This window comes from Rhinoderma darwinii, chromosome 9 (assembly GCF_050947455.1).
Source record: "Rhinoderma darwinii isolate aRhiDar2 chromosome 9, aRhiDar2.hap1, whole genome shotgun sequence".
In the NCBI taxonomy this organism is placed as follows: Eukaryota; Metazoa; Chordata; class Amphibia; order Anura; family Rhinodermatidae; genus Rhinoderma; species Rhinoderma darwinii.
In genome coordinates this window covers 6,276,022-6,301,935 of record NC_134695.1, presented here as the reverse complement: position 1 = coordinate 6,301,935, position 25,914 = coordinate 6,276,022, and the positions used below count along the sequence as shown (strand labels likewise).

At 47.3% G+C, this 25,914-nt stretch overlaps 1 protein-coding gene across 1 annotated transcript in view; it reads left to right on the top strand.

The window, feature by feature from the left end:
• The window catches only part of LOC142660249 (solute carrier family 22 member 6-B-like), a 159,384-nt gene that overhangs the window by 29,605 nt on the left and 103,865 nt on the right, over window positions 1–25,914 (top strand). The window contains exons 3-5 of the mRNA XM_075836832.1: window positions 2,087–2,241; window positions 13,362–13,530; window positions 14,888–15,008. Of these exons, the coding sequence (XP_075692947.1) occupies window positions 2,087–2,241; window positions 13,362–13,530; window positions 14,888–15,008 (445 nt within the window). The remainder of the gene's footprint in view (window positions 1–2,086; window positions 2,242–13,361; window positions 13,531–14,887; window positions 15,009–25,914) is intronic.

The following is a 25,914-nucleotide window of genomic DNA, read 5'->3' as shown; positions in this document are numbered from 1 at the left end:
CGTAGGGACCGCCGCCCAGTTGTACCTCGTCGCCTAGGGCGGGTCGTTGCAAGTAGGCAGGGACAGGGCGGTGGGTAGATTAGGGCTCACTTTCCCTTCACCTCCTTCCGGCCATTACAACAGGACTACACGGGTATGTTCACACGGCCTATTTTCAGCCATTCTTCTGGCCGTAAACGCCCTGAAAAACGGCTAAAAATGCGGAGGCTGAACGCCTCTGAACATCTGCTCATTGATTTCAATGGAAAAAACGGCGTTCCATTCCGGCCTAGTAAAAAGAAGTGCATGTCACTTCTTGAGCCATTTTTGGAGCCATTTTTTATTGACTCAATAGAAAAACAGCTCCAGAAACGTCCGTAAAAAAGGCCACAAAAAAACACAAGTTGCTTAAAAAACGGCTGAAATTCAGGGGCTGGTTTCGCTTGAAAACAGGCCGTTTTTGGTTTGCCGTGTGGACATAGCCTTACAGCTGTATGTGATTCTAATATGTATGGAGCCCTTTCTGGCAATTGATACATTCACGGTTATCAGTTGTTGGCATAACACTAAATGTAAATAAATTGCTACAAAACATAACAACTGTTGCTTCTCAATACAGTCCGCTGTATTGAGTTTTTAAGGTCAGTCGACTGAGGTAAAGTAATTTTCGTGGGTAGTCTGATGCTAATGACGAGTGTATAATAGCTGGCCCTTATGCACAAGAATAAAGTTTACATAGGTTGGGTTCCCACATAGTATAAACGCAGAGGAGTTTCTGCAATGCAATTCTGTGCGGAAATTACGCAGCATGTACAGTAAAATGATCTGTGGTGTGGAATTTAAATCTGCAGCATGTCAATTTATAATGCGTTTTCGTTAATTTTTTGTTGCAGGTTTTCTCAAAAAGCGGCTCCAAAAACGTCTGCGTAAAAAACGCCCCGTCTCAACGAAACTGCGTTTTTCCTATTGAAATCAATGGGTAGATGTTTGGAGGCGTTCAGCTTCCGTTTCTTCAGGCGTTTTTCAAGGCGTTTAAGAACGGCTGAAAACACAATGTCTGAACATAGGCCGACACGCGTAGTCTGGCCTCCCTGGATGACGTTGCATCCCATGTGACCGCTGCAGCCAATCACAGACTGCAGCGTCACAATGCCTGCAATATCATCCGGGGAGCCCGGACTACACACAGAAGAGAGGGAGGGGGTAAGTATGAACAGATTTTTATTTCGATAGCGCTACTTTCCGCAACAGAAATTCCATTTGAAAAACTGAACCACAATGTGCAGACGGAAGGTGCTGCGGGTTCCAGGTCGGATACACTGCGTAAAAACTGACCCATGGGAACCCGGCCTTGACAAGCAACAGTTGTTACTTTTTTATACCAATGACTCATAACTTCAGACAAAAGTTGCATTTTAAATAATGTGATTGGTAGTAAAATGGTCTTTTTCTGCTTTGGCAACAATTAATTAATAAATATGCCCTATAAAGGGGGTGCCATAGAGTCTCTCTCTTAATACAAGCTGGCAGAAAATCTGTGGCAAATCCATAACATATAGGTCATACTGCGGATTTAAAAATCAGCAGCATGCCCTAAGATCTGGTGATTATTTTCCTGCTGTGGTAACTGGGGTTTGTAAAACCCAAATCACGCGCTTTGTTGTGTAATTTACAGACAACTTTTCTTGCGTGGAATCTGGCATTGTTGCTGTCATGGGGGCATTGCTATAGATACTTCTGATGAGGCAAATTATTTGTGTGTCGGGCTAAAGTGGGATACGTGCTAATAGGTAAGATTTTGCGTGCCACACTTCCACCATTATGGTCCAAAGAACAGCTGCACAGTGTAATTTGAGTGAATATAGTATGACTACGTTACTTTTACACTGGTTCATAGCATTTATTTATTTTTTGAACTCTGGGCCTACACAGTGACTGAAAGTTGAGCGCAAAATTATTATAAATCAGCTTCAAAAATTCTCTATGGGGAAAAATTCACAAGCGATAACTATTTCCAACTGAAAATGGACAAATGCTCTGTTTACAATGGTATTATATTTGTGAATAGAATTTAAATTAAAACCTTCTGACTTCTTATACATTGCAGGTTTGGCCGACGGATAGTGCTGCTGACCTGCCTTCTGCAAATAGCATCAATGGGAACAGGTGCTGCATTCTCACCTAACTTCTCTGCCTACTGTATTTTCCGCTTTCTGACTGGCATGGGGATTTGTGGCCTCGTCATTAATGACCTTAGTCTAAGTGAGTTAGTATTCATGTGTGGTGCAGAATTTAGAATAAATTTATAGGGAAATCAATATACAAAATATGTGCTTGAAAAAATGTATTCAGAGTATCAAGGGCACATGAAGTGATTCCTGGAGCTTTCTAATAAGAGGGACAACTTTAATGCTTTATAGGATGTCAGAATATATAACACTGTGCTGAAGGGTTTAAAGGCTATGTAAACCTTTGAAAAGTTGTTGATTTTTTTTTTTAAATAAAAATTTGTTTCAGTGTGTTTGGTGCAACTTTCTAATTACTTTTTATTAAAAATTATTTTTACTTTTTGAGATACAGCTGCTTTGTATCTAATATACTCCAGCTGTATAATGCGCTGAAACCTGTATCCGTCAGATCAGCGGCACTGACGGGTTCAGTGACAGCGGGTCCTGCGTGTCTCTGACATGCAGGATCGAGCTGTCACCGATCACATCTGTCACTGAACCCTCCAGTCCTGCTGACCTGACGGATACAGGATTTAGCGCATGAAACAGCTGCTCTATATTCAGGATACAAAGCAGCTGTATCTCAAAAAGTAAAAATAATTTTAATAAAAAGTAATTTGAAAGTTGCTTCAAACACACTGATAGGCATTTTTATTTAAAAAACAAACAAAAAAAAAAAACGTTTTCAAAAGGTGTACATAGCCTTTAAATGGACACTAACTTTTCAAACAGCTTATTCTAATCTAATATATTATGTGCTATAGATCCTCTTTGTAATGTACTTACTATTAAAATGTTGTGGTTTTATTCATGAAAATTCTGTGTAATGTTACTACCACTAAGTGTGTCCCTTCCTGTACTATGCCGTCCATCCCCTGTTGTAAACCAAAGTACACCCCTGGTTACAGAGCAGAATTGATGGGCTACATAAGGTGGGGGGGGTGTTTCATCACTGCCTGTCTATGAAAGTATATGGAGAGGGAGGGGAAGCAGGAGGAGGGAGCAGAGAGAGAGTGAGTCAGACACAAACATGCTGCCCATACAAGTCTATGGAGAGGGGAGGGTGAGCCAGAAGTGGAAGCAGTGGCAGAGTGAGAAAGACACAGACGTGATGGTAAAATGTCAACCCAGTGCTGGATACGCAGCTACACTACTCAATACTGCTGTATAATTTCCTCCATGCTGCTGCTGCTGCAGCTTCTATATATGTGATAAAAAGAGATAAGTGAGCAGGATTCTCGTCTTAGCTCAGATACTACTGGGAATTAGAGATATAACCTGCAGAGGGGAAAACTACTAAATATACAGAATTCAAGTCTTATAATGGCTAGAAATAGTGTTAGCCCTCATATGATAGCTTATTATGAAAAGTCACCTGAAAGTTAAGTATGCTTTATGGTAAACTAGACCAGTTCCCAATAGCAACCTGTCCTGCTTTTATTTTTAAAAAGCGCATTGAAAATCGAAGATGCAATGTAACTGGTTGCTACATTTTTCCTTTGCAATACGTTTCTATTTTGGGAGTACATTATTTTTAGATTGTATTTCCCCTTTAAAGGCTATGCACACCTTTGGAAACTTCCAATTATTTCTACTTTTTGAGATACAGCTGCTTTATACAGAACAGCTGTATCTAGCGCTGAAACCTGTACCCTTCAGGTCAATGCCACTGACGGGTTTAGTGTCAACGGCACCTGCATGTCTCTAGCATGCAGGTTCGAGCTGTTATCCATCACATCTAAGTTCACAACTTAGATGTGATGGATAACAGGTGGATCCTGTGTGTCACTGAATCTATCAGTGCTGCTGACCTGATGGATTCAGTTCTCTTGCTCTGTATACAAAATACAAAGCAGCTGTATCTGAAAAAGTTAAATAAATTTTTATTAAAATGTAATTACAAAGCAGCACCAATCACACTGATACACAATTTTATTTAAAAAAAGATTTTTTTTCAAATGTGTACATAGCCTTTTAGGGTATGTTCACATGGCCTATTTACGGACGTAATTCGGTCGTTTTTGCCCCGAATTACGTCCGAAAATAGCGCCTCAATAGCGCTGACAAACATCTGCCCATTGAAAGCAATGGGCAGACGTTTGTCTGTTCACACGAGGCGTAATTTACGCGCCGCTGTCAAATGACGGCGCGTAAATAGACGCCCGCGTCAAAGAAGTGACCTGTCACTTCTTTGGCCGTAATTGGAGCCGTTATTCATTGACTCCAATGAATAGCAGCGCTAATTACGGCCGTAATGTACGCGGCGTTCAAGCGCCTGCACATGCCGTTACGGCTGAAATTACGGGGATGTTTTCAGGCTGAAACATCCCCGTAATTTCAGCCGTAACGGACGCCCTCGTGTGAACATACCCTAAGGCTGACGTTCATACATTTGTAGCCTCTACAATGAACAGATACAATGTAATCACAGAAACAGCTCTGAGGGTGGGAATTTAATAATTACACTGTTGGTTGTCACCCTGCAAATTCTTGGGTCTTGTTAAAAGTAACTATTTATTACAAATAGCAATGACATAGTTTATATATAAAAACAAAAAAACAAAAAAACAAAACAAAAAAAACCAGCCTTAGGCCTCATGCACACAAGCGTATTTTTGTCCTCCCGTAAATACAGGCGTAAATACGGGTCCTTGGTCACACGTATTCGACCCGTATTGCACCAGTATTTACGGACCCGTGCCCGTAATTACGTGTCCGGTGTCACTAGTATTCCACCCGTATTTACGGGCACGTTTTCGCTGCAAAATTACACTGCACTAATTGGTAGCCCTTCTCTCTATCAGTGCAGGATAGATTACGCTCCTGTAATTACGGGTGCACACACGGGACTTCTATGGGCCTGCCCGTGCCATAATTACGGCCTGAAATAGGACATGTTCTATAATTTTCAACGGCACGGGCACCTTCCCGTAAGCATACTGGGAGGTACACGTGGCCAATAGAAGTCTATGGGCCCGTAATTACGGGCCGTAAATATGGCCCGTGATTACGGGCGTTTTTACGTTCGTGTGCATGGGGCCTAAATTGGAATTATTTCTTAAAGATAGAAAGTTTCTAGCAAATTAACACTTAAAGAGGCTCTGTCACCACATTATAAGTGCCTTATCTTCTGCATAATGTGATCGGCGCTGTAATATAGATTACAGCAGTGTTTTTTATTTAGAAAAATGATCAATTTTAACGGAGTTATGACCTATTTTAGATTTATGCTAATAACTTTCTTAATGCCCAACTGGGCGTGTTTTTACTTTTTGACCAAGTGGACGTTGTGGAGAGAAGTGTATGACACTGACCAACAGCGTCATACTTTTCTCTCCATTCATTTACTCAGCACATAGTGATCTTGCTAGATCATTATGTGCTGTCACTTAGTCATACATTAACGTTACTGAAGTGTCTTGAGAGTGAATAGACATCACCTCCAGCCAGGACGCGATGTCTATTCAAAATCCCGACACTTCGGTAACGTTTGTGTGGAACTTACAGCACAGCAAGCGTGATCTTGCGAGTAACTTTAATGTGTGAGTAAGTGACTTCACATCATGATCTAGCAAGATCACTATGTGCTGAGTAAATGAATGGAGAGAAGTGTATGACGCTGATTGGTCAGCGTCATACACTTCTCTCCACAACGCCCACTTGGTCAAAAAGTAAAAATACGCCCTGTCGTTCATTAAGAAAGTAATTAGCATAAATCTAAAATAGGTCATAACTCCGTCAAAATTGATTGTTTTTCTAAATAAAAAACACTGCTGTAATCTACATTACAGCGCCGATCACATTATGTAGAAGATAGGGCAATTATAATGTGGTGACAGAGCCTCTTTAAGCTATGCCTGGATATCAACTGGGAGCTGTAAATTTATGTTTTGCACATGTATTAAGTTTATTTTGTAATCTTTTTACCCTCTATAATGTGATATATTGTATCATGTTTTTATAATGTCCTTTATGCATTTATATACTTTTTATATTGATTGTATTATTGGCAATCATGACTCCATGAGGTCCTTATATACTGTGGTTCATTTGTATGTTCATATGCTTGAGAAAGGTCCTGTTGGACTGAAACGTCGTACCTGTGGGTGAATAAAATTCCAGTTTTGTTGGAGGTGCTGCCTTGCCCCTTTTCTTTGGGATTCCATTTGTGGGACTCTGGATCAGGTCCCTTTGAGGCTTACACTCAGTATATTGCATATCGCTTTGGGTCTCCAGTGCTGTGATATTCTCCTTCTGTCTTTCCATATATGGACATTGACATCAGGGCTTCCCTCTAGGAGCAGAATCCCCGGCCTATGCTCTGGCTGGGGAATCCGTACCTAGAGGGAGTCCCAATGGCGCTATCTACAGGGGGTAGCGCTATCTACAGGGGGTGGCGCTCTATTTAAAGGGTGTGGCACTATCAACATGGACACTGTGGCACTATATAGGGCACTATCTACATGGGCACTATCTACATGGACACTGTGACACTATCCACAAGGGTACTGTCAGTTTGTGTGGGCACTGGCACTAGGGGAAGCTTTGGGGGCATTATACCGTATAAGGGCAGCTAGTGGAGCATTATACTGTATGTGGGCAGCTATGCAGGCATAATGCTGTATGGGGCAGTTATGAGGCATTATACTGTATGGGGCAGCTATTGGGGCATTATACTGTATGGGGGCATCCATGTGAGCATTATACTGTATGGGGCATTATACTGTATGGGGCAGCTATAGGGCATTATGCTGTATTGGGGAATTTGTTGTGCATTATACTGCATGGGGGCATCTGTATAGGGATTATACTGTATGGGGGCATCTGTGTGGGAATTATACTGCATGGGAGCATTTGTGTGGGCATTATATTGTACGGGGGCATCTGTGTTGGCTTTATGCTGTATGGGTGCATCTATGGGGCGTTATACTGTACGGTGGCAGCTAGTGGGCAGTATACTGTGTGGGGGCAGCTATATGGCATTATACTGTGTGGGAGGCACTATGGCAGCATGATACTGTATGGGCTGAACCAGGTGTGTATGGGCGGGGATTGGGTGGTATTAGAGGCGTGGCTTAAAAGAACAAAAATAGCGGTAGCGTGCTAGGCGCACCACATCCGTTATCTCTCTTTGTGATACTGGAAAGTTGCGAGGTGTAGCGTCCATGGCCGCGGGCCGTCAGGTTCCCGACGCCCGCAGCCATGGATCCGTGAGCCCTGGTCCCCGTCTCCCTCCTAGGAGAGGCCAGCGCTCACTTCCGCTTCGTTCGGCTGTGTCCCGTAGGAAATCGTCATCATCATCAACTGCCACGATTTCCTGGTCTATAAGAAGGCCCCTGGCCTTCTAATCCTTGCCTGAGCGTTGTTAGTTTTCCCAGTCTGTCTTGCAAATGGTCCCTTAGTGTTTCCCGTTTCAATTGTTACCCGTGCCTTGTTACCCGTTCCTGTTTCCCGTGCTGTGCCTTAGTATTGAGTTGTGCCACGTCCTGTGTCATCTGCCACGTCTGGAGGAATCCGCCACGTCCTGTGTCATCTGCCACGTCCGGAGGAATCCGCCACATCCTGTGTCATCTGCCACGTCTGGGGGAATCCGCCATGTCCTGTGTCTTCTGCCACGCCCGGAGGAGTCCGCCACTTCTGGCGCAACTTGCGGCTCTTGTGTCATCCGCCACTTTTGGCGCCATCTGCTGCACCCATCTCATCTGTGCCAGAGCTGCGGCCACAATCTGGACTATTCAGGTACCCTTGTGCGGGACATTGTATTTCTGGGGTGTCCTGTTGTTTGGCCAGCTGCCTCCCCGCTGCGACGGTACGGCCTAGTGGGTCTATTAACCCGCTCCGTGACAGTACGCTCAGGCCATGGACCCCGCTGGTCAACCTGAGACTTTGACGACACAAGCCATGCTGGCCGAGATGGAGGATCTCCAGTCACGACAAGACCAGCTCCTCCTGTCGGTGAACGCCATAACCCATCCGCTGCTTGCGCCAACAACAGTCATCACCACACCTGTTCCTGCGGTTCCGCCTGCTACACTTCCTGTCTGTACCGGTACCAACCCCCTGTGTTTCTTGCCGCTACCTCCACAGATCCGAAGTCCTGCAGGGGATTTTTTAATCAGTGCCTGATCCATTTCAGACTACATGCCAGGTCCTTCTGTTCGGATGACGTCAGGATCGCCTTCATCATCTCTCTCCTTAGTGGCAAAGCCCTGGCATGGGCTAATCCTCTGTGGGAACATCAGGGACCAGAGACCCGGGACTTGCAGTGCTTCCTACAGACCTTCCGCTCGATTTTTGAGGAACCTGGGAGAGTTTCTTCGGCTACTGCATCCTTGCTAACCCTACACCAGGGAGACCTCTCCGTGGGCGAGTATGCCATCCAGTTCCGTATCCTGGCTGCTGAATTGACCTGGAACAACGAGGCTTTGGTGGCTACTTTCTGGCAGGGACTGTCTTCAGGGATCAAGGACGAGCTGGCTGCTCGCGATCTGCCATCTACCCTGGACGATCTGATCTTACTCGCCTCCCGAGTTGACGTGAGGATCCGGGAACGTTCCCAAGAGGTTCTCCGGGAGAGAGAACTTCCCAGGCTAGATTCGGCTGTCCCACAATCCCCCTCAGTCATTCCACCAGAGGATTCGATGCAGAGGAATTATGTCAAGTTGTCTACCCAGGAGAGTCAACGCAGACGCACTTCTGGACTTTGTCTATATTGCGGCCGTGGAGGCCATATTGTGCGTCTGTGTCCCCAGAAGCCAGAGAGATCCCCTTGCCTAGGATTGGTTGGAGAGACAACCCTAGGTGGAACGGAACCTAACAGAGCATTCGGTTCCAAATTGACTATTCGTGTGACCCTAGTATCCGGCGACAGGACGCATCAAGTCTCTGCGTATCTTGACTGCAAATTTCATCCAGAAAGAGCTTGTGGATCATCTTCAGCTGCCCACAGTTCCCCTGGAGACATCTTTGGCTGTTGCCTCAGTTAATGGACTGCCTCTGCCTGATCCCATCATTTCTAAGACCAAGCCGTTGAAGCTCCAGGTTGGAGTCCTGCATTTCAAATTTCTTTCTTTCCTTGTTTTGCCCAAGGCCATCAACCCTGTTCTGCTGGGCCTGCCTTGGCTTCGACTACATGCCCCAGTCCTGGACTGGAATTCTGGAGAGGTTCTCCAATGGGGCTCCAAGTCCATGGTCGTTGTCTGTTGCAGATCCATCCTGTCAAGCCTTCTCTGCCTCTGTCGTTGGCGGGACTGCCTTCCCAATTTGCTCAGTATGCAGATGTTTTCAGCAAAAGGGAGGCTGAGACGCTGCCTCCACATCGGACTTATGACTGCCCCATTGAACTGGTTCGTAATGCCTCTCTCCCCCGTGGACGGGTATATCCTCTCTCCTTGCCAGAGTCTCTATCCATGTTGGCCTATATCAAGGAGAATCTGGAGAGGGGTTTCATATGAAAGTCTTCCTCCCTGGCCGGGGCTGGATTCTTCTTCGTTAAAAAGAAGGACGGATCCCTTCGTCCCTGCATTGACTACAGGGGCCTCAACCTGATCACAGTCAAGAACAAATATCCGTTGCCACTCATTTCTGAGCTGTTTGATCACATACGAGGAGCCAAAAAATTTTCTAAGCTAGACCTGCGGGGGGCTTACAATCTAGTCCAGATTCGCTGGGGTGATGAATGGAAGACGGCTTTGAACACCCGGGACGGGCACTACGAATACCTGGTGATGCCCTTCGGACTGTGTAACGCTCCCGCAGTGTTTCAGGAGTTCGTTAACGATATCTTCCGAGATCTACTCTATGTCTGTGTTGTTGTTTATCTCAATGATATTTTGATTTTCTCCCCAGATCAGACGACTCATTGGAGGCATGTCCGTCAGGTTCTACTACGATTAAGGGAGAATCATTTATACGCCAAGCTGGGAGAAGTGCGTCTTTGAGAAGAGTTCTCTGCCCTTACTGGGCTACATCATCTCGGATCAAGGCCTCAAGATGGATCCGGAGAAAGTGAAAGCTGTCCTAGAGTGGCCACGTCCTCAAGGCTTAAGGGCCATACATCGGTTCCTGGGATTCACCAATTTCTACCGGCAGTTTATTCCTAACTTCTCTTCTCTGACAGCCCCCATCTCGTCCCTTACCAAGAAGGGTGTGAACGCCAAAGTGTGGACTCCAGAGGCAGAGTCCACATTTATTAGCCTCAAGAGAGCATTCACTTCAGCCTCGATCCTCCATCATCCTGACGTATCTCGGCAGTTCTCTCTGGAAGTGGACGCTACCTCTGTTGGTGCAGGTGCACTTCTGTTCCAGAGGAGCTCCAAAGGAAAGGCTGTTTTCTTCTGCTGAGCGCAATTACTCCATTGGAGATCGGGAGCTACTGGCCATCAAATTGGCCCTGGAGGAGTGGAGACATCTTCTAGAGGGCGCTGCTCACCCCATCCTGATCTTCACCGACCACAAGAACCTCAACTACCTTCAGTCTGCACAACGAATGAATCCCGATCAAGTCAGGTGGTCGCTGTTTTTCACCCGTTTCCAATTTCTGCTCCACTACCGTCCCGCGGACAAGAATGTGAGGGCCGATGCCCTGTCCAGATCGTTTGAGACGGAAGACACGGTAGAGTCCCTTCAGACTATCATAGACCCGTCCTGCGTTGTCACCGCTTATCCTCTGCAGATTAGAGATATCCCTCCTGGGAGGTCGTTTGTTCGGTTGGCAGACAGGAGAAGAATTCTCCGCTGGGGACACAGTTCTAAACTGGCTGGGCACACTGGTGTCCGTAAAACCCGAGACCTGATTGCTCGTCACTTCTGGTGGCCCACGCTACCTAAGGATGTTCTGGACTTTGTCTCTGCTTGCACAGTGTGTGCCTCTAACAAAGTGACTCACTCCAAGCCTGCCGGCCTGCTTCAACCTCTGCCTGTACCCAGTACCCCCTGGCAGCACATCGCAATGGACTTCGTCACAGACCTTCCATCAGCAGGATGCAGCACCATCTGGGTGGTGGTGGACGGGTTCTCTAAGATGGCACATTTTATCCCGCTGACCGGCCTACCTTCTGCTCCTCGTCTGGCGAGTCTCTTCATTCTACACATCTTTCGCTTGCATGGCCTGCCTCTTCACATCGTGTCAGATCGGGGTGTTCAGTTTACGTCAAAGTTCTGGAGAGCCCTCTGTAAACTCCTGGATGTGAGTTTTGATGTTTCCTCAGCCTATCACTCCCAGTCCAATGGGCAAGTTGAAAGGATAAACCAGATCATGGAGAATTATCTCCGCCACTTCATCTCTTCACAGCACGATAACTGGGTACAGCTTCTTCCATGGGCCGAGTTTTCATACAACAACAACACAAGTGAGTCCACCACCTCCACTCCGTTTCACATCGTGTACAGTCAACATCCCAGAGTCCCTCTTCCTGTGTCGACTTCATCTCAGGTACCCGCTGCTGACTCTGCATATGGGTACTTCCTGCAAATCTGGCAAATGACCCGGTCCTCTATTTTGCTGGCGGTAGATCGCATGAAGCAAAAGGCGGATACTAGGAGAAGAGAGCCACCTCAGTATCTTCCAGGGACTAAAGTTTGGCTGTCCTCTCGTAACATTCGCCTGAGGGTGCCTTCATACAAGTTTGCTCCCAGGTTCCTTTGTCCTTTCGAGATCCTGCAACAGATCAACCCTGTCTCCTATAAGCTGCGGCTGCCTCCTACCCTCAGAATCCCTAACTCCTGAAACCAGTGGTCCTGAACCGCTACAGCAAGACTTCTAGATCCCCAGTTGCCCCCAGCGGTCCTTCTGATGTATTCGAGGTAAAAGAGATCCTGAACTTCAAAAGGGTAGGAGGAAGGACTTTCTATTTGGTGGACTGGAGAGGGTTTGGTCCTGGGAGCCAGAAGAGAAGCTCAGCGTCCCTGCTCTTATTAAAAAATTCCTCTCTTGCTCTGGCCCCAAGAAGAGGGGGCGTAAGAGGGGGGATACTGTAGCGTCCATGGCCGCGGGCCGTCGGATTCACTCACCTCCCGACGCCCGCAGCCATGGATCCGTGAGTGCTGGTCCCCGTCTCCCTCCTAGGAGACGCCAGCGCTCACTTCCACTCTGTTCGGCTGTGTCCCGTAGGGTGCACGCGATTGCTCGCGCCCGACCTTAAAGGGCTAGCGCGCGCAAATAGGAAATCGTCATCATAATCAACTGCCACGATTTCCTGGTCTATAAGAAGGCCCCTGGCCTTCTAATCCTTGCCTGAGCGTTGTTAGTTTTCCCAGTCTGTCTTGCAAATGGTCCCTTAGTGTTTCCCGTTCCAATTGTTACCCGTGCCTTGTTACCCATTCCTGTTTCCCGTGCTGTGCCTTAGTATCGAGTCGTGCCACGTCCTGTGTCATCTGCCACGTCCAGAGGAATCCGCCACGTCCTATGTCATCTGCCACGTCCGGAGGAATCCGCCACATCCTGTGTCATCTGCCACGTCTGGAGGAATCCGCCATGCCCTGTGTCTTCTGCAATGCCTGGAGGAGTCCGCCACGTCTGGCGCAACTTGCGGCTCCTGTGTCATCCGCCACGTTTGGCGCCATCTGCTGCACCCATCTCATCTGTGCCAGAGCTGCGGCCACCTTCTGGACTATTCAGGTACCCTTGTGTGGGACATTGAATTTCTGGGATGTCCTGTTGTTTGGCCAGCTGCCTCCCCGCTGCGGCGGTACGGCCTAGTGGGTCCACTAACCCGCTCCATGACAGGAGGTATGATGTGACACTCTATTAACAATGACTCAATTCCATTTATGTTTTAAGGATTTCGTTCCAATCACTTAATTAACATCAACCCCTTCTATTTAGGACAACAATATTAGGTACTTCCCCCACCCCACAGACTCCAAACAAGTCTATGTGACTTTGTGTCCATCCCCCTAAGATCATCAAGGGGATGTTTAGGGACGTAGAAGCAACCACTAAGTCCTCTTCCTCTTTTTTGCTCTTTGCAACTGAATTTTCCCTTTTGCAATATCACTGGGGGTGCAAAGATTTGTGGTATTCGTGCCTGTTTTCCCATATAATGCACACTTGTTGCTCTAATGATATTGGAGTTAAACTTAAGCCACACTGGTAGAAGTATATGGAGTTAAATAGGAATATACCGTCATCATCAAAGTTTTAATTTCTTGCAGCTATGGAATGGATTCCAAAGAAATATCGGCCAACTGTGTCAATTATTCAAGGAGCCTGCCTAAGCATCGGACAAATCATCCTAGCAGGAGTGGCTTATGCCATAACAGACTGGCGCTGGCTGCAGCTGACACTTTCCTTACCCTACTTCATATTCCCCATTCTGATATGGTAGGTAATGGTTTTCTAGAAGTATGCAGTCAATTATAATGATGGATAAATTTAAGAAAGATGTAGAAGAATATATTTTATATTCTATTTATATAATAACACTAAACTACTACTGTAATGGCCGCTCTCCATCACTGTGATTCAGTTACTTGCACCCAGCACTTTCTCCTGCCTGGCACCGCTCTTCTTCTCTGAGGTCTTAGTATAGTGGCCTCCCACGCTGCCGGCATTCTGCCCTAGGTCCTAGTGTACGCATGCGCAGGCTCTTGCTCTTTTAAAGGGCTAGCGAATGCCAAATCATTTTACCCAGCTGTCCCTAGGTATTTAAGGTCCTCCCCTTCCTGTGTTCTTTTCCAAAGCAATTTGGTTCCTCATGTTCCTAGAGTACCTCTGCTATTTCGTTTATTGCATTACCTGTGTTTAACCTCTGCCTGTACTTTTGACCCTCCTTGCCTGTCGACATCCTGCTAGTCACCAGTGGTGAAACTCTTTCATCTACCCTAACCACCTGCAATGTGACCGTTACGAACCTTCTCATTTGCCTTGACCTTTTGCTATTCCTGACTCTGCTTACTTGCAATTCAAGTTGGCCGTCATCCTGGGAGACTATTTTTGTGGTAGCGAAGTCCAGATTCCTGTATAGAGGTTAAAGGGTGAATATCAGGGGTCCCCTTAGACCAGGAGTGGCGAACCTTTTTTCTGCCAAGGGCCATTTGGATATTCATAACATCATTCGTGGGCCATACAAAATTATAAACTTAAAATTCGCCTGCTATATTTGGTTAAACATTTAATTAACTCACCCCTGATGTGATGGCTGGAACTGTTTCTCTTTGGTGAGGCATGTGATGTTTGCCGGTATTGATGATGTTTCTACTGCGTGAGTCAGTCTGGAGCGCAGTCGACTCTTTGCAATGGTAAGTTTTGAAAATAACTTGCAGCAGTAAGTTGTTCCAACTTACTTATAGGGGTTTTCCCATCAGGGACATAAACGTCAGACAGATGCGGGTCCCACCTCTGGGTCCCGCACCTATCTTTAGAACGGAGCCCCTAAACCCTGTTCTACCTCTCTGTGTTCCTTACAACCATGAAGAAGAAAACAGCATAGCTAGGTGAGCTACGCTGTTTTCGTAACTCCCATAGTAGAGAATGGCAGTTAAAGAAGCAGCGTAGCATGCGAGTTACACTGTTTTCATAACTACTATTCAGTTCTATGGATCTTACGGAAACAGCGTAGCTCAGCGAGTTTTCTTATTCCGGTTCGGAAATCACATGCTTCAGCACAACAGGAAGATTTAGAACGGTGTACTTATGTTTTATTCATTTACTCAACCACATCCCTCTACCTTAAAAACAGGTGGGTTCCAGAATCGTATCGGTGGCTTGTACTTAGGAAACGTACACAACAAGCTCTTTTCAACCTGAACCGTGCAGCAAGGATCAATGGGAAGAAAGAAGGAACGTTTGTCACTCTTGAGGTAAAGTCCACTAGAAAATGTTCTATTAGTAGAGAAGCATACACAGCATTGTTTAACATGTAGAATGTGAGTATAATGGGGCTGATTTATGCCAGTTTTCTGACACAAACACATTGAAAAATAAGGCTTTCGTGCAGGGGCGTAACTAGGAAAGACTGGGCCCCATAGCAAACTTTTGACCCTGGGTGTCACACAACCCCCCCTTGTAGATAGTGCCTTTTTTACAGCCCCCCCTGTAGATAAAGCCATACAGCCCCCTCTGTAGATAACGCCATACAGCCCACCCTGTAGATAGCGCCATACATCCCCCTGTAGAGAACGCCATATATCCCCCTGTAGATAACGCCATACAGCACCCCCCTGTAGATAACGCCATACAGCCCCCTCTGTAGAGAACGCCATACAGCCCCCCCTGTAGATAATGCCATACAGCCCCATTTGTAGATATCTACAGAGGGGGCTGTATGGCGTTATCTAGAAAGGGGGCTGTATGGCGTTATCTACAGGGGGACTCTGTATGGTGTTCTCTACAGTGGGGGCTGTATGGCGTTATCTACAGGGGGATGTATAGCGTTCTCTACAGGGGGATGTATGGCGCTATCTACAGGGGGGCTGTATGGTGTTATCTACAGGGGGGCTGTATGGCGTTCTCTACAGTGGGAGCTGTATGGCGTTATCTACAGAGGGGGCTGTATGGCGTTATCTACAGAGGGGGCTGTATGGCGTTCCCTACAAGGGGGGGGGGCTGTATGGCGTTCTCTACAGTGGGGGCTGTATGGAGTTATCTACAGGGGGGCTGTATGGCGTTCTCTACAGAGGGGGCTGTATGGCGTTATCTACAGGGGGGCTGTATGGCATTCTCTACAGAGAGGTCTGTATGGCGTCATCTACAGAGGGGGCTGTATGGCGCTAACGCCATTCTGCCCCCTGTAGAGAACGCCATACAGCCCCCCCTGTAGGGAACGCCATACAGCCCCCTCTCTATGGAACGCCATACAGCCCCCCCTGTAGGGAACGCCATACAGCTTCCCCCCTCCCCAAAAAATGCGACCTACAGTGTGTCCTACAAAAGACATATATCCCCTCTCCACAGGAAAGGGGATACATGTGTGATCGCTGGCATTGATAGGGAGAACGGGGGACTGAAAGTCCCCCGAAGTTCTCCATGGCTAACCTCTGACTTCCGGCGTCTGCGCTGCTCAATAAAAATGAAAGGAGCGCTGGTCACGCATGCCCACAAGCGCGACCGGCGCTCCATTCATTTCTACGAAGCTGCCGACACTGACCCCAGAAGTCCGAGGTTTGTGATGGAGAACTTCAGGGGACTTTCAGTCCCCCGTTCTCCTTATCGCTGCCAGCGATCACACATGTATCCCCTATCCTGTGGATAGGGGATACATGTCTTTTGTTTAATGGCAGAGCGGGTGATACCTCCCTGCTCTGCCGTAGTGTTCAGTGGCGTCGCTCTGTAGCAGCCATAGCGGCTGCTAGCGGAGCCTCCGGCCATGGTGGGGGCCCATGCCGGCGGGCGACACGGGCCCCCTCATGCCGCGGGCCCAGTAGCAGCCGCTACGGCTGCTACGGCGGTAGTTACGCCACTGCTTTCGTGCAAACTCGATATTTATAAAGTCCCGTGACACTTTTTCCAACACATACGAATGTGTCTGGAAAGGTGGTCAGGGCTTAAGATTCGCACAGATATGACTAATTTATAAAGATTTTCTGCCACTTTTGTGCCTCTAAAAGTGACTCCAGATTAATGAACTGGTGACAGTGTTGACAAATTTTTCTGTCATAAGGAGAAATTGGGGCTGTATGCGGGTAACGATAATGCCGTGATTTTGATATTAAACAGTAGAGTAGAAAAAACAACAAAAAGCGTACATAGTGCATCAAATGATAAAGTAAAAAAGCCACCGATAGGTGATCAGTTCTGCTGACCTGGTTGGTTGTGCTAGGCGCACAACATCCTTGAAAGTGTGTTTTAAAATATTGCTGCAGCCTGGGTTCCGATCCAGATCCAAAGGGTCCAGAGGTAAATGGTGATTTGAGAAGTTTGAGGGAAAAACTGATTTTCCCTGGCGCTGCTACCTGGTAAAACCCTTCTTGAGTAATGAGGATTTAAAACAAGCAAATGTAATATCAGATATTGTTTTAATTACTACGCGTTTCAAGGCCGGACCGGATTCTTCATTAGATAAAATACAAATATGCATTTGTATTTTACCTGATGAAGAGGCCGGTCCAGCCTTGAAGCGCGTAGTGATTAAAACAATATCTGATATTACATTTGCTTGTTTTAAATCCTCATTACTCAAGACGTTATTTTGATATGTCACTGTAGAGCTCTAACTGCAGTGTATGTATACAGAGAAATTGTAAACTAAGGGGTTAATTCAGACTTGCGTCTGAAAATATAGATCAAATACGAATGCGCAACACAGATCTTTTTTTTACAATTTGTTACGTCTTTGTTTTAGTATTGTTTTCATTTTTGCTCCATATTGTGTCCTAAGTTATTAGTTATTCATCCATATTTGTTAAATTTTTGGTTAAAGGCTTACCAATTTTTTTGATATTTTTGTAATGTTGAAAAAATATGTATTGTAGAAAAACGTGCAAATACACACTATGCTAAAACAAAAAATGCGTTTTTAAATGGTCTAAAAATGGTAAACGTCTTGCGCTTAAAAAAAAACATGTACATAAAAAGTGAAGTGTGAATAAAACCTTTTATAGTATATACAATATATACGTAGGCAGTTTTTTTTCAATAAAATAAAACTGAATTAATATGTGAATAAGGCCCTAAGCAGGGGAGTAGCTAGGGGGGGGCAAGCGGGGCATGTGCCCCGGGCGCAGTTCAGAGGGGGGCGCCAGCGCCCACTCCTCCTGCACTATAATTGTACCTGTGTCGCAAGGACACAGGTACAATTAGAAGCAATGAATGACCGGGCACGTTCCGTGCCCGGCCATTCAGCGCCTCTCCACCAATGAAGCGACGTGACGCTTCCGTCGATGAAAGGCGCTGACTGACTGGCAGGGAAAGTCATCCTGCCCAGCCAATCAGCGCCTTTCATAGACGCTGTGTTCAACCCCCTGGAGACCCTCGCAGAAGAGAGCAGGTCTCCATGGCTGCCGGACGGCGTGGGAGCGGGATTAAGGTGAGTTTGAATTATTATTATTTTTTTTTAATTGTAATAGACGTGTGGCTGTATCTGCGGGGGGGGGGGGGGGACGACGACTATATCTACACGGGGGACTTTATCTACGGGGGGTGTCTATCTACAGGGGGACTATATCTACAGGGCTGGGCTATATACAGAGGGACTATATCTACAGGGCTGGGCTATATACAGGGGGACTATATCTACAGGGCTGGGCTATATACAGGGGGACTATATCTGCTGGGCTATATACAGGGGGACTATATCTACAGGGGGGCTATATACAGGGGGACTATATCTACAGGGGGGCTATATACAGGGGGACTATATCTACAGGGCTGGGCTATATACAGGGGGACTATATCTACAGGGCTGGGCTATATACAGGGGGACTATATCTACAGGGCTGGGCTATATACAGGGGGGCTATATCTACAGGGGGGCTATATCTACAGGGGTGGACTATATACAGGAGGACTATATCTGCTGGGCTATATACAGGGGGACTATATCTACAGGGGGCTATATACAGGGGGACTATATCTACAGGGGTGGGCTATATACAGGGGGACTATATCTGCTGGGCTATATACAGGGGGACTATATCTACAGGGGGACTATATCTACAGGGGGCTATATACTGGAGTGGGCTGTCTATAGAGCACCATATACAGGGGTGGGCTATATAGTATATAGCCCCCTGTAGACATAGCCCACCCCTGTATATGGTGTTCCATAGATAGCCCACCCCAGTATATAGCCCCCCCTGTAGATATAGTCACCCTGTATATAGCCCAGCCCTGTAGATATAGCCCCCTGTAGATATATTCCCCCTGTATATAGCCCACCCCTGTATATAGCCCCCCTATGTATAGCCCACCCCTGTAGATATAGCCCCCCTGTGTATAGCCCACCCCTGTATATAGCCCCCCTCTGTAGCTATAGCCCCCTGTGTATAGCCCACCCCTGTAGATATAGCCCCCCTGTGTATATCCCAGCCCTGTAGATATGGTCCCCCTGTAGATATGGTCCCCCTGTAGATATGGTCCCCCTGTAGATAGCCCACCCCTGTATATAGTCCCCCTGTAGATATAGTCCCCCTGTAGATATAGCCCACCCCTGTATATAGTCCCCTTGTAGATATAGCCCACCCCTGTATATAGTATCCCACAAATAGCTCCCCCTATAGTGCTCCACAGAAAGCCCACCCCTGTATATAGCCCCCTTGTACATATAGTCCACCCCTGTATATAGTGCTCCACAGATAGCCCACCCTTGTATATAGTATATACAGGGGTGGGCTATCTGTGGAGCACTATATGTGGACTATATGTACAAGGGGGGGGGGCTATATACAGGGGTGGACTATATGTACAAGGGGGGGGCTATATACAGGGGTGGGCTATCTGTGAAACACTATATACAGGGGTGGACTATATGTGGAGCACTATATACAGGGGTGGACTATATGTGGAGCACTATATACAGGGGTGGACTATATCTACAGGGGGGCTACATACATGGTTGGGCTATCTGTAGAGCTCTATATACAGGGGTGGGCTATATCTACAGGGGGCTATATACAGGGGTGGGCTATCTGTAGAGCACTATAGAGGGAGTTATTTGTGGGACACTATATACAGGGGTGGTCTATATGGGGGCACTATCTACAGGGGCTCTATGGCAGGCACTATCTACAGGGGGCTCTATGGCAGGCACTATCTACAGGGGGCTCTATGGCAGGCACTATCTACAGGGGGCTCTATGGCAGGCACTATCTACAGGGGGCTCTATGGCAGGCACTATCTACAGGGGGCTATATACAGGGGTGGGCTATCTGTAGAGCACTATAGAGGGAGTTATTTGTGGGACACTATATACAGGGGTGGTCTATATGGGGGCACTATCTACAGGGGCTCTATGGCAGGCACTATCTACAGGGGGCTCTATGGCAGGCACTATCTACAGGGGGCTCTATGGCAGGCACTATCTACAGGGGGCTCTATGGCAGGCACTATCTACAGGGGGCTCTATGGCAGGCACTATCTACAGGGGGCTCTATGGCAGGCACTATCTACAGGGGGCTCTATGGCAGGCACTATCTACAGGGGGCTATATACAGGGGTGGGCTATCTGTAGAGCACTATAGGGGGAGTTATTTGTGGGACACTATATACAGGGGTGGTCTATATGGGGGCACTATCTACAGGGGGCTCTATGGCAGGCACTATCTACAGGGGGCACAGTGTGTGTGTGGGACACGGTGTATGGTGCTATTATAATTAGAGGTGCAGTGTATGTCACTATTATATTTAGGGGCGTAGTGTGTGGTATAATGATAACTTTATATTTATTTATAGGTGCAGAAATGTTGGAAAAGTGAGAAGCTGAAGACATGTGAGCGGAAAACTGCAGAAATGGTCTGTGACCGGGAGAAGTCATCATAGAGGTCTGGACCAAATGGAGAAAAAGAACTAGAATCTGAGACGTCACCGGTGAGTCACTTAATGTAAATGTTTATTCTGCCTCTAATCAGCACTGTAGTCACTGTATGATCTGCAGCGAGATGATGGGTGGTATGATTATGATAGGATTTATTTTTTGTGAAACGGCATCTCCCAGCATATCCTTACCATTGTTCGGGCTATGCTGGGAGCTGTAGTTTTACGCCGTACAAACCTATACGGCAGGGGTTGCACTAAATTGAGCTATATTTGTGCTGGGGCTGTATATATGTACCGAGCTTGGTTCTGGTGTTGTGTATAGAACCACATTGCTTGTGAAATGTACAAATAATTTTATGCTCGCGTTACATAAAAAGAAATGACACGTCGATTGGTAGAGAAAACAAACACGGCGAGGGGGAAGGAGATGTCGGGAAAGAGGTTGGGGGGGGGCGCCAAACTGAATCTTTGCCCCGGGTGCTGGAGAACCTAGCTACGCCTCTGCCCTAAGTTATACCTGCTGGAAGAAGGAAGGGATTCATGGTGCCCTGGCCTGATCATTTTCTTGTATGGTACCCAGACATTTCTAATGAGTGCCTGGCAGTGGCGTAACTACCGCTGTAGCAGCCATAGCGGAGAGAGGGCCCGTGCTGCCCGCCCCATGGCCGGAGTCTCCGCTAGAAGCCGCTACGGCTTCTACGGTGCAATGCCACTGAACACTACTGCATGGCAGGGAGGTATCTCTCCGCTTTGCCATTAAAGGGGTTGTTCCTACAAAACACATGTATCCCTTATCCACATGAGCCGTGCGCTCATGACTCATACACGCTCCCACACAGAACGATGAAGTAAAGTCTCCGTCAGCTCTGTAAAGGGGAGGGCGGGCGGAGTGACTGGTCCATCATGACGTCACCCTGAAGGGGCTGGTCGGGCAGTGTGGCGCATGAGAGCTCGGAGCAGGAGCGCGTGGTGAAGCGGGAGAGGAAGAGAGGAAGCCATCTTGGAGGGCAGAGGGAGCCGGAAAGAGGGAGCTCAGCAGAGAACAGGAGGCACTGAAAGTAAGGAAGCATCAGAGAGGACTAAGGTACTGGGGCATTTGCAGTTTCCTGCAACAGAACAAAAAGTTTTCCAATATTAGCAGTCGTCCCTGGCCCTAAATAGACCACCAGCTTACCTTGCACGCTGTCCCTCAAAGTAACCAGCGAACAGTGGGTCAATACCCTGTTGCAGCATCGCATGTTCCACAAGTGCGCAACAGTTGCCTGTGTCCCTGGGCTAGTGTCAAGAGAGAATATTGTCTGCATATCTGTCGCTGTGAAGCACGTTTTACTGTTAAAATGAATGCACCGATGTGGAGTGGGAGGGGGTAGAAAAGCAGGGCAGAGTGACAGACTCACATGGGACTTATCGTATGGACTGCAGAATAAACGACACTTGTCACCTGTCTACTTGGTTGTGTCCTTGGCGTTCTGGAACACTACAGCTGCCGTCTGAAGGTGAGAGAGGGTTTGCTACGAAAGGTAGCGATTAGCAACGTAAGGACCCGTGGTGGTACCTGTAGGTCCGGATAGTCCACTAAGCCCCACGAAGCAACCCAGGGTCGAGAGCGTGGCTCTTACCTTAGGGATATTCTAGCAATAGTGGGTAGCTCCCACCGTGACTGACAAGGGCGTACATGTACCAAAGCTCTGGTAGCGTGGGTACTGTATCTGGATATATGGGACTTATTGATTAACTTTTATTATGACATTTTTGGGGGGCAATAGAAAAAGAATTTGCCATTGCTTTTTGTGTCTTTTTTACGGTGTTCATCTTGCGGTTTAAATTACATGTTAACTTTATTGTTTGGATCACTATGGTCGCGGCGATACCATATATGTGTACTTTTATTACATTTTTTACACTTTTACTAAATAAAACCACTTTTTACTGTAATCTTTACTAATAACTTTTATTTCACATTTATTACTTATTTTTTTTAGTCCAACTAGGGACTTAGTATACCAGAGTATTAGTGCCTGTCAGTGTAAGGGTATGTGCACACACAAACTCAAAAACTTCTGAAAATACAGAGCTGTTTTCAAGGGAAAGCAGCTCCTGATTTTCTGACGTTTTTTAAGCCACTCGCGATTTTCGTTATTACTAATGGCCCCTTATCCTGTGTTTCCGTATCCTATATGCCATAATTGTGTTTGTTACAGTGCAAAGTCTAGTGTCAGAGTTGAGAGTATCATCTGCGCCAAGTGTCATCTGTGCCAAGTGTCATCTGTGCCAAGTGTCTACTACACCAAACGTCTGCTACATCAAACGTCTGCTACGCCAAGTGTCTGCTACACCAAGTGTCTGTCTAATCTTCTATCCAGGTACTCTTGTCCTAAAGACAGGGCCGGCGTCAGCATCCGGCAAACCCGGGCAAGTGCCGGGGCCCACGCCACTTGGGGGGCCCACTCGGCCACCGGGTTCTGACGTTGCCGTCGTTAACTCATCACTGTCCATATATGGACAGAGATGTGAGAAGGAGAGGCGTTTCAGGAAGAGCGCTAGCGGCTCTGCTCCAGGACTCCATCTCTGGGGAAGCACCTGACATCGCTGTCCATATATGGACAGCGAATATGGACAGTGATGCCGGTACCAGAGCAGTGTACTAGCCTGACCGCGCTGGTCCCGCCTCCAACCGACCCTGCGTCCACAGGACGCAGATTCAATTGGGTTGAATACTGGAGCCTCGCTCCAGCATTCGATGTGCCGTGAGCAGCTCGGCACAGGCAGGCATGATGTAGTGACCTCACAACATCGCGCCTGTCTGCGACGAGTCACTCACAGCACAGTGCAGAGGAGGAAAGGGATCCTCCACACGTCGTGGGAACGGCTGTAGGAAAGTAATTATGTTGTTATTTTTCTATTAGTTACATATAGGGGCATTATACTAGGTATGGGAGGAGGGTCCTATTGTAGCTGCTGAAGGGGCATTATACTGTATGGGACAGCTGTGGGGGGCATTATACTGTATGGGGCAGCTATGCGGGCATTACACTGTATGGTGCAGCTATGGGGGGCATTATACTGTATGGTGCAGCTATGGGGGCATTATACGGTAAGGGGCAGCTATGGGGGGGCATAATACTGTATGGTGCAACTATGGGGGGCATTATACTGTATGGTGCCGCAATGGGGGGCATTATACTGTATGGTGCAGCTATGGGGGGGTATTATACTGTATGATGCAGCTATGGGGGGTATTATACTGTATGGTGCACATATGGGGGGCATTATACTGTATGAGACAGCTTGGGGGGCATTAAACTGTATGGTGCAGCTATGGGGGGCATTATACTGTATAGTGCAGCTATGGGCGGCATTATACGGTATGAGGCAACTATGGGGGGCATTGTACTGTATAGTACAGCTATGGGGGGCATTATACTGTATGGTGCAGCTATGGGGGCATTATACGGTATGGGGCAGCTATGGGGGGCATTATACTGTATGGTGCAGCTATGGGGGGCATTATACTGTATGGTGCCGCTATGGGGGGCATTATACTGTATGGTGCAGCTATGGCGGGCATTATACTGTATGGTGCAACTATGGCGGGCATTATATTGTGTGGGGCAGCTATGGGGGACATTATACTGTATAGTGCAGCTATGGGCAGCATTATACGGTATAAGGCAGCTATGGGGGCATTGTACTGTATAGTACAGCTATGGGGGGAATTATACTGTATGGTGCAGCTATGCGCCCATTATACGGTATGGGGCAGCTATGGGGGGATTATACTGTATGGTGCAGCTATGGGTGGCATTATACTGTATGGTGCTGCTATGGGGGGGCAGTATACTGTATGGTGCCACAATGGGGGCATTATACTGTATGGTGCAGCTATAGGGGGCATTATACTGTATGGTGCAGCTATAGGGGGCATTATACTGTATGGTGCAGTTATGGGGGGGCATTATACTGTATGGTGCCGCTATGGGGGGCATTATACTGTATGGTGCCGCAATGGGGGGCATTATACTGTGTGGTGCAGCTATAGGGGGCATTATACTGTATGGTGCAGCTATGTGGGGCCTTATACTGTATGGTGCAGCTATAGGGGGCATTATACTGTATGGTGCAGCTATAGGGGGCATTATACTATATGGTGCAGCTATGGGGAGCATTATACTGTATGGTACAGCTATGCGCTGCCTTATACTGTATGGTGCAGCTATAGGGGGCATTATACTGTATGGTGCAGCTATAGGGGGCATTATACTATATGATGCAGTTATGGGGAGCATTATACTGTATGGTGCAGCTATGGCGGGCATTATACTGTATGGTGCAGCTATGGCGGGCATTATACTGTGTGGGGCAGCTATGGGGGCATTATACTGTATAGTGCAGCTATGGGCAGCATTATACGGTATGAGGCAGCTATGGGGGCATTGTACTGTATATTACAGCTATGGGGGCATTATACTGTATGGTGCAGCTATGGGGGCATTATACGTTATGGTGCAGCTATAGGGGGCATTATACTGTATGGTGCAGCTATAGGGGGCATTATACTATATGGTGCAGCTATGGGGAGCATTATACTGTATGGTACAGCTATGGGCTGCCTTATACTGTATGGTGCAGCTATAGGGGGCATTATACTGTGTGGGGCAGCTATGGGGTACATTATACTGTATAGTGCAGCTATGGGCGGCATTATACGGTATGAGGCAGCTATGGGGGCATTGTACTGTATAGTACAGCTATGGGGGGAATTATACTGTATGGTGCAGCTATGCGCCCATTATACAGTATGGGGCAGCTATGGGGGGATTATACTGTATGGTGCAGCTATGGGAGGCATTATACTGTATGGTGCTGCTATGGGGGGCAGTATACTGTATGGTGCCACAATGGGGGCATTATACTGTATGGTGCAGCTATAGGGGGCATTATACTGTATGGTGCAGCTATAGGGGGCATTATACTGTATGGTGCAGCTATGGGGGGGCATTATACTGTATGGTGCCGCTATGGGGGGCATTATACTGTATGGTGCAGCTATGGCGGGCATTATACTGTATGGTGCAACTATGGCGGGCATTATACTGTGTGGGGAAGCTATGGGGGACATTATACTGTATAGTGCAGCTATGGGCGGCATTATACGGTATGAGGCAGCTATGGGGGCATTGTACTGTATAGTACAGCTATGAGGGGCATTATACTGTATGGTGCAGCTATGGGGGCATTATACGGTATGGGGCAGCTATGGGGGGGCATTATACTGTATGGTGCAACTATGGGGGG